A 15,819-nucleotide genomic window follows, 5' to 3' on the forward strand; every position below is an offset into this window, starting at 1 on the left:
AGGCTGTCAGAGAGTCTGTGCGGGACAGAGGACAGCTTGCTTGCAGAAGTGAGCAGGGTGTGCTGGATTTTACAGCCAGTTTGTTTGGTTCTTTCTCTCTTCCAGTCAGAGAGCAGATGCAGCCTTCAAAACAATTTTTCCCCATTGACCACCTTAAGCTTCAGTGACGGCGAGAATAGCATGTATCTCGTATGACAGACAGTCCCATCGTGCTGCCAGGAACGTGAGTGCACAGCTGTATTATTTCTAACATGACCAGGGGTCTGCAATCTGCAGACTTAGTCCTAGTACTGAGAAAACTTTAAAGCAAGAGCGTAGCGTGCTGTGCTCTGAATGGCATCCCTTGAGGATCTTCAGCAGAGACGCCCTGACCTGTATGTGGAGCAAAGCATGCCATGAACAATGCCGCTGGGAGGAGAAATGGTGAGAGGAGCTCTCAAGCTAAGTGGGGACAATGAGCAAAGCCCCTGAGGATCGTTAGAGCGAAATAAGGAATAGCATGTTGAGGACCAAAGAGTTAAATATTCGCTGATACTGTCCATCCTAGAAAACGAAGATCTCACCAGGGTGGGGTCACAGGTGCCAGGTTATCAAAGTGCGGCAGACAAATCTGAATGATCGGTTTAGAGCTGAACTTAAGGCTGCCTTTTGAAAACTGTCAGTGGTGGTGCAATTGTTTTAGTACTAGATGTGTCCTGACTTTTAGGAACTCATTCTCTAGAAATCAGGTTCCTGTTACAATTTAGTGTAAGCACAGACATAAGAAATGATGTGTGAAGGACCTCTGTCTTCGGGAAGGAGCTGCACAGAGTCTTCAGTTGGGAAGCGTGGCAACGATTATTTTGCATATTGGAGAAGATGAAACACTGGTGACTCAAGGTTTAGCTCTTCTCTGTACGGAAATCTGTGTCAAGATTACCACATGTATTTCCCTGAAAGTCGCAGTGCTGGTGGTAACATTACTGCCATAAGTCTGACTTAGAGCAGCTGTGTTTGACTGTTTCCAGAAGGGACTGCCAGTTGTTGAAAAAAAGGCGATTGGACACTGCTGAGAACAGCTATTTGCTGCAGGACTCCTAGATTAAAGATGCTAACAAAGTAATGGCTGTGGGAGTTTTCAGAAGCTATTATTTCCTGGCTTTTCACACCTTAAGGACAACTATAGCTGTCTAGAGAGTGTGGTGCGGGTGCCATTTGTAGTGCTTAACATATTTTAGGAAAGCCAGCAACAATAGCATCTCCTCTCTTGAGGACCATCTACTGGTTTACCTCTAAGCTGATCCTGTTTCGGGATAGAGCTTTGGCAGGACTGCTTAACATTAGCGATGAAATGTGTCATCGTGACATCCTACAGCAGGCCTGCATCCCCCCAGCGGGACCCCCCTGTGCCCGGTGGCCTTTGCGGGTTCAGCGCGTGCGACTGGCCGTGCTGCGGGTCCGGCTGTGCACCTCCCTCCCTGTACTGTTGGGCATCTTCACAGTGGCCTTGCAGTGCTTCACGCCAGCCGGCCCGGAGGAAGCTGTATCTAAACGACGTAATGCACGGAACAGTGTTTTGGCTTGGGTGGTGAAGTGGGGAACTGAGATAAAGAGCATATTTCAGTGCGTTTAGCAGATTTTAAAGATGCTGTGGGAAGGAGAGCAGCTCTGTGATTTTCCTTAACTCGCCCACGAGCTCTGTTTTGCTTTCACCCCGAGTCCCTGACTTCAGGAAGGATGGCGGCCGCGACCATGGCTACGACGCCACTGTTCGGCAGGGTGGGCTTGGCGACAGGGCCGGGAGCTCCCGCCCCACGCACCTGCAGATGCGCCCGGGCAGCGCGGCTCCTTTAAGGGCGGGCGGGCGCGCGCCCGGGCAGCGCGGCTCCTTTAAGGGCGGGCGGGCGCTCGCACCCCCTGCCGCCGGAGCCGGAAGCGCCGGTGGAGGCAGCGCCGGGCCTGTGGAGCCGAAGCGCGGCGGCCCCGCCATGAGCCGGCCGCCGGCCCTGCAGGCGCAGACCTGCGGCCCCTGGGAGATGAAGGAGCGCCTCGGCACCGGCGGCTTCGGCAACGTTGTCCGCTGGCACAACAAGGTAGGCGACGGCCGCCCGGCCCGGCCCGGCGTGGGGCCCGCGCGGAGCCGAGCCCGAGCCCGAGCCCGTGCTGTGTCCGCAGGAGACCGGCGAGCAGGTGGCCATCAAGCAGTGCCGGCAGGAGCTAAGCCCGCGCAACCGCGACCGCTGGGCGCTGGAGATCCAGATCATGAAGAGGTGAGGCGGCCCGCCCCGGCGGCGGGCCCGGGCCTGGGCCTGGCGCTGCCGGGCGGAGCCCGGTGCCCGCTGGCCGCCGGGGCGGGGCGGCGGGGGCGGCCGCCGGCGCGGAGCTAACGGCTGCGCTGCGGGAGCGGCTGTCGGCCGTTTGCCGCCCGACCCACCGCGTGGGAGGACGCGCTGGAGAAAGCCTCGCCTGTGTTTCGTCAGAGTCCCGGGTCCTGGGCTTCCTCCTTCGGGGCCGCTGCCGCCGCCCTCAGCGTTACAGCCGTTCTGCCGCGTAGCTGCTCTTTTGCCTAGCTTAGCGCCTGTGCTGGGCTGACCTTCGGGGCTTGGGTTGACTTTGTGGGACGCAACGGTCCGATCGCCGCTTGGGTCTTTCCTGGAGGGCGGCAACAGGCTGCATCACGCTCCTTCGCAAGGCGCCTTCTGTGGCTCCTCGGTAGATCTGCTGTGCACGCGCATCGAAGGAACGGGCTGGCGGCACGTGAAACGCTAAGAGTTGGGATGAGTCCATGGACCACAGGTCCGTGAAGGATGGGTGAATTGCAGACCTTTAGAATTTGCTAGTTCAGCTTCTAAAAGGATTAACATCTTTGTAAGAGTTTGCGTGATGACTGTGAGCATGATAAACCGCAGAGCTGTTGCAGAACAATCGTCTTTCAGGTGTTACTCTGGCTCTGCTCATCCTGTGTACTTGCCCCATTTCCACTCCTTAGGCTGAACCATCCCAATGTGGTGGCTGCCCGGGACGTCCCTGAAGGGATGCAGAAGCTTGCACCAAATGACTTGCCCTTGCTGGCCATGGAGTACTGCCAAGGTGGAGACCTCCGCAAGGTGAGGTCCCTGGGGTGGTGACCAAGGGCAGGGTCACCTTCTCAGCCGATCCTAGGGTTTCTGTTGAAGTTTCCCTGCAAAGCCTCTTTACATCCTGATATGCCCTAATTCTTGTCATGGCATCAATAGGTTTTGGTGGGTTGGTCCTTGATAATACATTCAGCTTTTGAAGACCTAAGTGCTTTCAGAAACTCTTCACGGTTGTTTGGCTGCAAGTGACCCTGTGAGGAGTTTGCATGTAGAGGATGAGGGCATGTGCGAGGGATGCACAACAGGACGCGAGTATGGCCAAGACCGTCGTAGGGCAGGGTACATTTGTGGGCTATACCATTCCTGGGGGTGATTAACTCTTATCTGTCATAGGAAAAAATAACACGTTAATTTTAATCTTATTGTTTTTCTGACCTTTGCTATAATCTGTCTGTAGATAAAACCCAGAGTTTAGAGCTGAGATATGAGTTGCTACTGCCAGGCACAGGGGAAATTACTATGAAAGATGGAGCAAGCAGAAGGAAGAGAATAGGGATGACGCTCACTTCTTTCACCTAATCTTTTCTCCTCCCATGTGGTCAGACCAAGGCCTGAAGCTCGAATTGCTGCTACTGGAGATGACGATCCCATAGAGTTTTGTGCCTCTAGAGAACTCCATTGCTGTTACTGGAATGTCTTGTATTTGTGAGCGTTTGTGGGTCTGTGAGCCTCACGTGGGATACAGGAGGGAAAGATTATAGTCTGTGTTGTTTTCTTGCAGTACCTGAATCAGCTGGAGAATTGCTGTGGCTTACGGGAAGAAGCTATTCTCATCTTGTTATCTGATATTGGTAAGTGGTAGCAATACCTTCAGTTGTCTGAACTATGGAAGCCCTTTCAGTGCTGAATCCACTCTAAGAATATGCAGCAGTGACCTTAATGACTCCATCTTAGACTGACCTTTGTTCAGAGTAGACTTGTTTCCTGTCTTGTTCTGCCAACCCTCCCTGTGGGAGAGCCAAACTTTGATTGTTGTTCTTGAAAATGTAGAGATGGATTTTCTTGCCCAGCAAAAATGCCAGTCAGGATTTCCTGGAAGGTTCTGGGTAGCTGAATGCTCGCCAAGTGAGTCTGGATTATGTTGCACATTCAGTCTCTACCCTCAGTTTAACAGCTGATGATCAGGACTTCAGAGTATGTGTGATCAGTGTGTTTCCTTAGCATTTGGGCTACTGCTATGTGGAATATTAGATAGTTCTGGTGCAAAGATTGCCAAGTGCTGTCTAGAGACTTTTGGGTGGAATTTTTTAGGCAAGTGATGTTGTGATCTTACTGAGTTGTGGCTGAGGCAAAACTGGACAGGTGCTAAGGCTTTAGAGAAGATACTTAAGAAATGCATGTGAGACAGATGTATGCTTAGAAAGTGAGCTTGTGGCAAGAGAACAAATGTGCATTTATCATCGCTTTTATTGCAGGTGTGGCTGTTAGGCATTATCTCCCATCCTTTGTGTTCCCAGAGTATTTATAGTCTGCTGCCTCATCCTTACACTCCTTAGTGACCAGGAAATGATACTGAGTGCTGACCAGAGACAATGGCAGATCATGTTTAGAGTGAAGTTTGTGTTCACGTGCTTATATGTGTATGGGAAGAGCAACGGACCCAAGTTTTCAATTTTATAATCTGAATTGTAGCTGATAAGGAATTTTTCTGACTATTGATATAATATTGGTAAGTGTTTTCCTGATCACCTACAGTGCATGCCTAGTTGGTCTTTCTAGGGTTACTGTCCTTCAGGAGAAGGACAGTTATATTGTTGGTAACTCCTGAAAGTCTAGCTGGATCATTTTGCACTGAACAGGAGGGCTCTGCCTGGGAATGCAACGCTGTCAAACGGGACGTGAGGTCTCTGAGAGCAGAAAAGTGAGTCCCTTTGGCCCAGGGCTGAGTCATGGCCAAAAAGCCCAAACTGGGAATGGTGCCAAGTTTTGTGTTCCCTAGCACCATGATTTTTTGCAGGAGGGGAGATATATTAAGGTATTAACCTTGAGCAAGTGTGAGAAAATGAAGGGCACTTATTCTGCCTTTGTGTATTCTTAAGATGAGATTTTTGTCTTACTAGTACTGATGGAATTCATCAGTCTGCCAGTAGTGGGGTCTCAGTGGTTCTCAGCAGACAAAATATGTTGTATAGAAATCCCCTATGAAGAATTCTGCAGGTGAAATGGGGAGAGGATCACCTTGTGGGCGGGACAGAACAAAGTGTTTGGTAGAGCAGCTTTTGAATTCTAGGTTAAGACTGTTAAAGAGACAGACAGGTAAAGAAAAGCTGACAATAGCCACTTGATTGCCCAGCCAGGATATTAGCACTGATGAGTTAATCTGTAGGTGGTCAGGAGAAGTTTTTGTCTCTCTGGATTGGGAGCCCATGTCCTTATGGGAGATTTTAACTTCCCAGACGTCAGCTGGGAATATCATACTGTTGTGATGAGCGGTCTTGGAAATTCTTGAAGTTTGTGGGAGATAACTTCCTGTCACAAGTATTCAGCCAACTAGGAAAGATGGCCTGCTAGATTTGCTATTTGTGAATAGAGAAGAACTTATGGGAGAAGTGATGGTAGGTGGCTGTCTTGGCCATAGTGATCATGCAACGGTTGCGTTTAAAATCTTCAGTGTAATGAGAAAAAAGGACAGTAGAATTGCTACCCTGGACTTCAAGAGAGCAAAATTCAAGCTGTTCAGGGAGCTATTTAGCAGAGTACCCTGGGAATCTGCTTTTGAAAGCTCAGGAGTTGGTGAGTATTGGTCAGATTTGAAGAACCACCTTTTGGAACCACAGGAGCAGGCAATTCCAATGTGTTGTAAGTCAAGCAAGCAGGACAGAAGAGCAGCTTGGCTGAACAGGGAGCTCGTCGTGGAGCTCACAAGGCAAAATGAATGGTATGATTTCTGGAAGTGAGGTGAGGCTTTGCAGGAAGATTACAGAGCTGTGGTTCATATATGCAGGGAGAAGACATGAAAGGCCAAAGCTCAATTTGAGTTGAAACTGGCCAGTGTTATGTCAGACAACAAGAAAGGCTTTTTAAAGTCCACTAATAGCAAGAGGGGGGTTTAAAGAAAACATTGGACTGGTACCTGTTGAAAATGGTCACCTGACTAATAGGGATGAAATAAAAGCAGAGACATTCAATGCTTTTTTTGCTTCAGTCTTTAATAATACTGACAGACCTTGGGCTGCCCAGTCCCCTGAGTCAGAGGACCACGAGTGTAGGAACAGTGACTTTCCCTTTGTGGACACTGAAATTGGTAAGGGCCCAACTGTATCAACTGAATGTTCACAAGTCCGTGGGGCCTGATGAGATTCACTCCAGAATACTGAAGGAGCTGGCAGATGTTAGGGCAGGACCACTCTCAGTCACCTAGCAAAGATCTTGGGAGCCTGGGGAGGTCCCTGCTGCCTGGAAGCTAGGAAGCGTTATTCCAGTTTACAATTGAATATGGGTGAGGGAAGACCCAGAGAGCAAACTCTGTGTCTAGAGGTGTTTGACACCAACTTTTCCTCTTGCATTTGGTGTTTCATTATGTATCTGATTGTACAAGAATTGATCCCAAAGCTGTGCTTATACTAGGTAGAAATGAATCCTGACTGAGCTCATGCTAGGTACTATTAGTTACACTCGTAATTACAAGTAGCTTTTTCTGTGTCTCAGCTTCTGCTCTCAGGTACCTTCATGAGAACAGGATCATCCACAGAGACTTGAAACCAGAGAACATTGTGCTGCAGCAAGGAGAGCAAAGGGTAAGAAGGAACCAGGTGTCTCTGCCTGCACAGGCAAGTAAGTGTAGGAACAAGCATGTCCTTCATTCAGTTACAGCGGTAGCGGTCCCTGTGCAGGAGCACTCAGCCCTGGCTAACAGGTAGCTCAGATCTGTGTGTCACATGAACTAGTGTCCTGCGTGCAGCTGAGACGAAAGGTCGTATTAGACTCCTGGTAACACCTGACATTTTGACTTTTGATTATTAAGGAAAGAACCAGGCTGTACTGATTAACCAAAGATCTGAATTAGCAGTGATGTCTCCAGCTTTGTGTGTATCAAGCCAATGGCAATTTACATACTTTGTGGTTTTAGGAATCTACAGGAGCCTCCCATTTCCACTTTGATCTCTTCGTTGGCACCTTTCCTGCATGTCTTTGAAGAGTTGAACCTTTTATTTCTCTGCTGTATGGTGTGCTTTTAACAGGACTTCTCTCTAGTGTTCTTATTTTCTGTTGTGTGTTTCAGTTAATACACAAAATCATTGACCTTGGTTATGCTAAGGAGTTGGATCAGGGTAGCCTATGCACTTCCTTTGTTGGGACTCTACAGTACTTGGTAAGGAAGGAGCTCAGCTGGAAGAGCAGCTACCACTTTGCAGTGGGATAGAGTTCACTGTTATTAGGCTTTGGGCTGGGATGAAGTACTTGTCCTGGTATGGGGTATGTTTGGGGGGGCGCTGCAGCTAGCAGAGGTAACTGGTTTTGTGCTGACGCTGGGTTTTCAGTGTCTGCTAGCTATGTCTGTTATAAATAAGCAGGAGCGCCAATAACCTCTGCTGTTCACTCTGAGACAGTCTCAAAGCTCATAAGAGGCAGAGCATTCAGCACCGTCTTTAATCTGTTGTACAAATGTTAATGAGCTCTTAAGGGATAGAGCTAAGAGGTGGGTGGCTTTGTCTCATGTGTGTGTAAACTGTCTCAGGCTCCAGAGCTGCTGGAACAGCAGAAGTATACGGTGACGGTGGATTACTGGAGCTTTGGCACACTGGCCTTTGAGTGCATTACAGGCTTCCGACCGTTCCTACCCAACTGGCAGCCAGTGCAATGGTGAGATGGGGCCAGGCGATGAGAGTGCGTGCAATGTGACCTGTTTACAGTAGAATTGTGGTCCCTTGATTCTTAGGGCAATATCCCTATGTTCCTTGTCCTTATGGAGACTCCCTTCACAGGAGTTTGACCTACCTGAGCAAGTTCAGCATCTCTGATACTTGCTCTTTTGGATCAGGACTGACTCCTGCCGGTCAGGCAGCAGAAACCAAAGCGGCATCTGTATTACATCCATAGAGTAGCTTTTAAAGCCTTCTAACATGCGGGCTGGGAAAGGCAGGCAATTGTTTCACCAGTGTACTTTCTTGAATTCATTAGGCATACAAAAGTGCGACAGAAGAGTGAGCTGGATATTGTTGTTTCAGAAGACTTATCTGGAGAAGTCAAATTTTCTAGCAGCTTACCCTGCCCGAACAATCTAAACAGGTGAGGACTAGGAATCTCATTCCATACTGGGATACCTTGTTTCTTCTGCAAAAGGACCAGGTTTATATTATATGCCTTACTATGTTAATCTGAATAAATTGAGTGCATGACACAAACAATGCTTGTGTCCTTGTCAGACTTGTGTAGTTGCGAGTCTCTCTTTCTGCCTTCTAAACACTGCATTTGTGATCAGGGTGGGGAAGTTATTTGTCAGTCCTGGTGCAGGGACCAGACTGTATGGTGACTCCAAATGCACTTTTACCTCTTCTGATCTCCTTCTTGTTTTGGTCCTTCAGTGTTTTGGCTGGGAGGCTGGAGAAATGGCTGCAACTCATGTTAATGTGGCACCCACGGCAGAGAGGTACAGATCCTACCTATGGACCCAATGGGTGTTTCAAAGCTTTGGATGACATTTTGAACTTGAAGGTGAGCAATGGGTCTGTATTACCCTGAAAAGATTTCCAGAGAGCAGTTGTCCATAGACCATGAGAGAAGAGGCTTGAGTCATAAACCTGGGAAGAGGAACAGCACAGAATCTCATTTAGCTGTCTCCTGGTAGTGATAGGTGCTTTCTTCTTGTTTATTTGAGGGTAAATACACCCTGAGCTTGTTGGGAATAGCAAACAGCTTCTGTGTGTGCTCAGTATCACATTCTGGTGCAGGATTCTGTGGCTGAAGCTGTTCATTTGCCATGTGTCCTCTCCTCCAGTTGATGGAGGACAAGGACTTGGCATAATGTTATGAAGTAGCTGTGAAGTGATTTCTTGAGCCCTGCAAGTGCTTTGAACAGTTTATCAGTGGCCAGTGTCTCAGTCCTGGGATCTCTGCTCAAACATGACCAATGTGCCTCCAGCCCTTCTCATGTCACACTACTCTTCTTGTAGTTGCTTCATGTTTTGAACATGGTTACGGGAACTGTACACACCTACCCTGTGACAGAGGAGGAGACTCTGCAGTCAGTGAAGGCCAGGATCCAGTCAGATACAGGAATCCCAGAACAGGACCAGGAGCTACTGCAGGAAGCTGGACTTGCATTATTTCCTCAGAAGCTGGCTGCTAAACATATAGCTGATAGCAAGGTGAGCCTGGATACTCCCATGCTGTTGAGTGAATCAGCAGGCACTGCTCTCACTTCAGGAGCACTGCACTCCCTGCTGTTCTGGCAGGCTTTCGTCATAGTAACCACACAGACCTAACAGCCCTTGCAGAATAGGCACCCTGTTCCCTTTGGTGTTCAGTCTTTGGCTGAGGAGGAATGTTCTGTTTATGGTGTTACTGAGGCTTGCGTTTTCTGAGAGAACCTAGTTGGGTCTTATGTCTTCTGCAGGTGAATGATACTGCAGCTGCAGACACAGATCTCCTCTTCCTCTTTGATAACCAGAAAGTTGCCTATGAGGCTCAGGTTGCCCTGCGTCCTCATCCGGAAAGTGTTGACTGCATCCGTAAGGACTTTCTCTAGCATGAGTGTGAGAGGTTGTCTGTGTTGAGAGGGCTGCCTGTGTTTTGTGGGTTGTATCATGTGCAAAGAGTAGAGAGAGCTTTTGCATATTGGGACTGAAGAAGCTGTAAAATGGACGGGCATAGCATTCATTTATTTTGTCAAAATAAATAAGGAGAGGAAGTGTTTGATTTTGATATACTGGGGAAGCTGCATTAAGGTTTAGCCAACTATAGGCTTGGCAAGAGGTAACATGCCCTTCAAAGGAGTGATGGTTTGGTTTGGTTTGTCATGTGATAACACCACTTTCAGGCTTCATGCTGATACGTGCATTTCCCTCCTCCCTCTCCCCTCTGTTTCCAGTTCAGGATCCAAAGAAGAATCTCCACTTCTTCCAGTTGCGGAAAGTGTGGGGTCAGATCTGGCACACAATCCGGATGCTGAAAGAGGACTGTAACCGGCTTCAGCAGGGGCAGCGAGCAGCCATGTACGGTGGCAGTTTCTCTAGAATACTTGTCTCTGCCTTCTGCTCCCTGGTGAAAGGGAAAGGACAGGAATGGGACCCCGTTGGAACGGGGAAGCCCATGAGCAGAGTCGTTAACAATAATGAAAAGCTGAGAGTTCCGTCCTCTGACACAACTGCTTTTGTGCTCACTGCTACACTCTGAAGTATCTGCTTTTGATATAAATGGAAGTCTGTGTTTTTTAGTTTGGGAGGGTAATGAGACCTTCTTGTTGTCCATGTAGGATGAATCTGTTACGTTACAATAGTACCCTCTCGAAGATGAAGAATTCTATGGCCTCCCTTTCCCAGCAGCTGAAAGCAAAGCTGGACTTCTTTAAAACAAGCATCCAAATCGATCTGGAAAAGTATAAAGAGCAGATTGAATTTGGAATTAGTGAGTATAGCATCTGGCAAACAGAGGTCTTTTTATGCCTCTTATCCCCACAAAGTATCTACCTTTGCTTTTCCGGGTTCATCAGGAAATCACTCTTCTTTCATTCCTATAGCTTCTGAGAAGCTGCTGTTTGCCTGGAAAGAGATGGAACAAGCTGTGGAACTTTGTGGGCGCGTATGTCTCTAAATCTAACTGCTTATCCTCAAGAAAAAGAGGCCTGTTTTTATTTCATTTGTTTTGGTGGTTGTTGTTGTTTTGTTTTCTTCATTGTCCTCCCTTAAATAGAAACAACTTCTGTCTGGGCTGATTCCAGATTGACATTGCCTTGGTTTGGGTGGCACCATTTTTGTCCATTGCCACTACCTCATGAAGCTCACTGTGTTTGTTAAGGCTTAGGAGGGGGAAAAGGGAGATCTTGGGGAATGCAAGAGATGTTGCAGTGGTTGCACTCAGATGTCCTGCTAACCCAGTCCTGGAGCCAGGATAGCTGAAAAGAGGATACGGAACATAGGTTAAACTGAGCAGGAAAGCAAAAGCTGAGATGAGTGAACACAAGAATTTTAAGCATCAGTCTTGAATTTTGAAAAGGCAACAGTTTGTTTCCCATTCTTGGTGCATATTCTGCACCTGCTCCCAGTAATGCACTCAGCCTTTTGACGCAAGACAGTGTAACCCCTGTAAGTAGGGCCAAGGACCATCGCTGACAGAAGAGCAAAAGGTGACTAGCTGATTGCTTATGCTTTTCCAACACTGGGTGGTCCCCTGTTGGGAGGAGGCAGAGGGCAGAATGCCTGTCTGATAAGAGGCAGCTTCTGCACATGATGAATGAGTTCAAGTGAAAAGCAGAATTTGGGGTGCCAGGAGTGGATGTGGTTGTGTGCTGAGGGAAAAGGGGAAAAGTTGTGATGGATAGGATGAGAGAAGAGATCTGGAATAGCAGAAGAAAAGGAGGCATGGTGGCCTGGGAACGAGCAGTACATTTACTACAAAGTCTGACCCTTCAATGGCTATTTGTCGTAGCCCAAATTTTTTATAAAAAAATTATTGAAAGTGGTTTTATCCCAGAGCACCAAGCTAATTTCCTTGAATTGAAATTACTCATATTATCATTTGTCTTTGACCAAGGCTGCTGTTTGCATCTTGCTGACGTTAGTCTGTAGAAATGTAAATGAGAAGGGAAGAGCCAGTGTGAGTGGTAGTGTGTCTTAGCATGAGACTGTCCCATTGCTTACGTTCTTCCCTGCTTTCAGGAGGATGATGTGGATCAGCTAGTGAAGAGGATGATGGCCCTGCAGACAGACATTGTGGACCTGCAGAGAAGCCCGCTAGGTCGTAAACAGGGAGGAACACTGGAGGATTTGTGAGTTGAACTACCTCAAACTTCAGGTGCAGGAGACTTGCTAGCTAAGCTTATTCGCTGCAGGACAATGAAAGTGCTCTCTCTTCAGCCCAAATTATGGGGGACTGTGAGGACTCTGACACTGAGAGACAGTGTTTGACTCCTTACTTGTCATCAGTCTGAAATGGCAGACTGGTATATAACAGATATGACTTCTTGAACTACTTGTTTGTAACTTAGGTTCTAGAGAAGTCCTTTGTGTTCTGTGCCTTTTTGTCTTCTAGAGAAGAACAAGCCAGAGAGCTGTACCGGAGATTGAGAGAGAAGCCAAGAGGTAAAAGACATTTTAGCTCAAAGTCAGCTTGCTTTTGTGTGGGTAGTAACTTCGGAGATGCAATAATGAGCACTGAGAAAACATTCTCTACGTTCTAGGCCTGCCTGTGTGCTCTGCCTGTATGCTAGCTGCACATGGACTCTACTGCATTCACTTTTTTCTTTTTTTGAGGGGGGAGTGAGTGAGTCAATTTTAAACTAGGCCAGCTTTGCTTTCTTGGTGCCTTCTGAGCTCTTCTTGAAAATCCTCTAGAGGTCCTCTCAGAGCAAGCTGTTGCTGCAAGCATACACTGCTGCTTCAGTGTAGGAAGGATGAAAGATGTAGCTGTTCCACTGAGCACCTGTGCAGCCCCAAGGCGTTAGACCCACCCTGCCAACTCTGCTTTCCAGTTCTTATCGTTTTGAAGAAGGTGGTGGTGGCTAAAATCCAGTGCAATTCATCCCACTCAAACTTGCATGACCTTAACTTGGGATGTTTCAGGATTGAAGCAGCAGTGGAAACAAGCCACTAAGAATCTTCTCACTCTGTCCTATAAGCCTAGCTTTCTGTGTAATACTCTGACTTCCATTCCAGATCAGAGGACTAGTGGTGACAGCCAAGAAATTGTGCGACTGCTCCTACAGGCAATCCAGACCTTTGAAAAAAAAGTCAGAGTCATTTATGCTCAGCTCAGGTGAGCTTTGTAGTGTCAGCTTTTATTGAGGATTGAGAGAAAGCATTTTCTTTTTCAGAAAGAGGTTTTGTTCTACAGGTTTAAAAACCGGTGCATACAGCTAATGAGATCACACAGTGTTACACAAAACAAACTACAGAAATGTTCCCCTACTTGCCCATGTGTGATCTGATTATTTTCTCTAATAGCAAAACTGTGGTTTGCAAGCAGAAGGCACTGGAATTGTTCCCCAGAGTGGAGAAAGTGATGAGTCTGATGAATGAAGATGAGGAAACAGTTGTTAGGCTTCAGGAGAAACGACAGAAAGAACTGTGGAACTTGCTGAAAATTGCTTGTGTAAGTAAAATAAAAACTCCAGTTTAACCTGAAAATATGGTTTGTAGCACAGGTTACTTAAATAATGAATGGTAAATTTAGTATGTCCTATGGTTCTTTTCTCTGATATTTTGAATTAGTATTAAAGCCAAGTTCCAGGCTGGCTCATACTCTTGGCTGCTGGAAATTAGTGGAAATAGTTGCAATCTGAAATCTTTTTTGTTTCTTCAGAGTAAAGTACGCGGTCCTGTTACCGGCAGTCCAGAGAGCATGAACACCTCACGTCTTGGTAGCCCTGGTCAACTGCTGCTGCAGGTCCCTTCTGGAACTTACAATTTATCAGAATCTGTCAGGAAAAGGTGAGGCAAAGTCTGGAGTTTGTAGCGATGGCATTAGCAGCTACAGAAGCTGGGGCTCCTGCTTTGTGAAATAATGACATGCAGGCTTTCTCACATCTTACACTTTGTGTTCAGCTTCCATTGTCAGCAGTCTTTTCTACCTAGTAGCTGGACTTCCTGGGGCTTGTGATTCTTCCTTATGAAAAATGGAATCATGTATCACTTCACTTCCCCCTGCCTCAGTAATAAAGGGTTTGTTTTATCTGGAATAGTTAGGCTCACTTGAAGTACACTGCCAACAAGAATTGTTGGAGCGCTGTCATGTAAGGTGATAGCTGAGCTGTATCATAGAGGAGAGATTGCTATGACCAAGCACGTGTAGTTCTGGCTTGCCTGAATGAACTGGGTTACCAGTTGGAATGACAGACCTTGATTTGTTTACTCGTATGTTGCTTAATCCTCTAGTTTATAGGCTGTTTTGCAACTTTTCCTCTAGCAACAGTGACTCCACACAGTAAGAACCCAACTCTAACTTGGAATATGCTTCCTTTCCCATGGGCCAGTAAATCTGGGGATGCCACTGACTTTCCCAGTGACAATATAAATTACTAGCTTATGAGCTGAGTGGTAATGGTTAATGTTCTTCAGTGCTCTGCAGCATACCTGCATTTCTTTACGGTAGAGGCGGCATCTCTTTAAACAAAACTGCCATGGAAAATAACTGTGTAATAATTGTCTCTTTCAGTGAGGAGCTACTGCTGGAATCACAGAAACTCTGTAGCCAACTAGAAAATGTGATGCATGACACAATGAAGGATCAGGAGCAGAGCTTCATGGTAACATAACTGATATTTTTCTATAAATGGACTGGGGAGACTCATGGCTTCAAACTTCTGCTTGTGTAACTCTGCCATGAATAAGTAATATGGCTAATAGAAATATGCATATGACTTCTGAAGAAGGAGAGAGTAGGAGTTGTTGGAGATAAGCACCTCCTCCCCCACTTGGACTGCTGATGGACATATTCCTTTCTTGCTGGGGACTTAAGTTGTGCTGGACAATAAAGGCTGGGGGAAGGTACTTGGCTGTTGTAGGAAAATACTGCAAAATTGCACTCCTAAAATCGGGATGGTCTTGTGGTGGCAACAGGTTGGTAGGCAGGGATGGCTATTTAATGAGGCAGAATATTGAAAAGAAGAAAATATTAAGAGGAAAAATAAGTAGCTTAAGGGTTTACTTTACAGGAGTTGCACTGGGTCATCATTAAACTATATTGACCCACTTGTTCACAGTAAAATTTATGAGTCTCTAAACTGCTTTATTCTGGAGAACTCTCAACTGTGTAAACTAGTGTTGAACTTTGTAGTTCTTGTTTTTTCTTTAGGCTCTGGATTGGAGCTGGCTGCAGCTTCAGGTAGAAGAAACAACCAGTCCAGAACAAACCCAGATGTAAAATCACTTCGGTTGCCTCTGAAGACATGCTACTTCAGGAAGCCAACTGTGAAAAGCTGCTGCCTCTGAGAAGGGAAGTTCAAGTGCCTCCTTCTACTGTCACCTACTGCTTATGTGATACACACAGCCTCGCTTTTAGTATCCACCTCTTGGACAATTTTTTTCACAAAGATACAGTAGGAAATGCCTTTTCTAACTGCTTGGAGAAAGTGCTTAATTGTGCCTTAAGACAGCAGCTATTTCTATTCTCTGTCCTGATGTATCTTCCCTTAGGCATGACAGGTGGTTGTTTTGCTGCCTTTTAGGCTTTCTAATGAGCAGTGGCCAACGCATGCAGTCAGCTTGCACAGTCACTGGTAGATGCTACCTTCCTAATATACTTGAACTGTGAACTTAATTTCTTAACTTTGCTGATTTGCACTTTTTTCCTTAAGTGTAACAGTTGTACTTACCTAATACTTGTTTCCTATATGGGAACGAAATTATCTACCATGTAAACTTTTGGTTTGCTCTTTTTGATACCCTCAATAAGATTTTAATGGAAAAGCTGCTTTCACTGTGCAGGTCTCTAAAACATGAGAGGTGTAAGATGTTATCCTAGAGACCACAGTGTAGATGTACAGTTTAACAAAGCATTTGCAGATTATCTATTAACCATGCTTAAAGTTGCACAAAAAAAGAAAAAA

The 15,819-nt window shown here is 46.6% G+C and overlaps 1 protein-coding gene across 1 annotated transcript; it reads left to right on the forward strand.

Moving 5' to 3' along the window:
- Positions 1-1,889: 1,889 nt before the first annotated feature.
- Positions 1,890-15,679, forward strand: IKBKB (inhibitor of nuclear factor kappa B kinase subunit beta). Its single transcript, XM_064472697.1, has 21 exons — positions 1,890-2,072; positions 2,155-2,249; positions 2,969-3,086; positions 3,838-3,907; positions 6,765-6,853; positions 7,339-7,428; positions 7,795-7,919; positions 8,238-8,345; positions 8,642-8,771; positions 9,230-9,424; positions 9,673-9,787; positions 10,147-10,270; positions 10,531-10,682; positions 10,795-10,856; positions 11,933-12,042; positions 12,306-12,355; positions 12,929-13,028; positions 13,217-13,364; positions 13,575-13,702; positions 14,427-14,517; positions 15,066-15,679. The coding sequence occupies exons 1-21, from the start codon at positions 1,968-1,970 to the stop codon at positions 15,132-15,134; spliced, it is 2,274 nt and encodes a 757-aa protein (XP_064328767.1). The 5' UTR covers positions 1,890-1,967; the 3' UTR covers positions 15,135-15,679.
- The last annotated feature ends 140 nt before the right edge of the window (positions 15,680-15,819 follow it).

This window comes from Phalacrocorax carbo, chromosome 24 (genome assembly GCF_963921805.1).
Source record: "Phalacrocorax carbo chromosome 24, bPhaCar2.1, whole genome shotgun sequence".
In the NCBI taxonomy this organism is placed as follows: domain Eukaryota; kingdom Metazoa; phylum Chordata; class Aves; order Suliformes; family Phalacrocoracidae; genus Phalacrocorax; species Phalacrocorax carbo.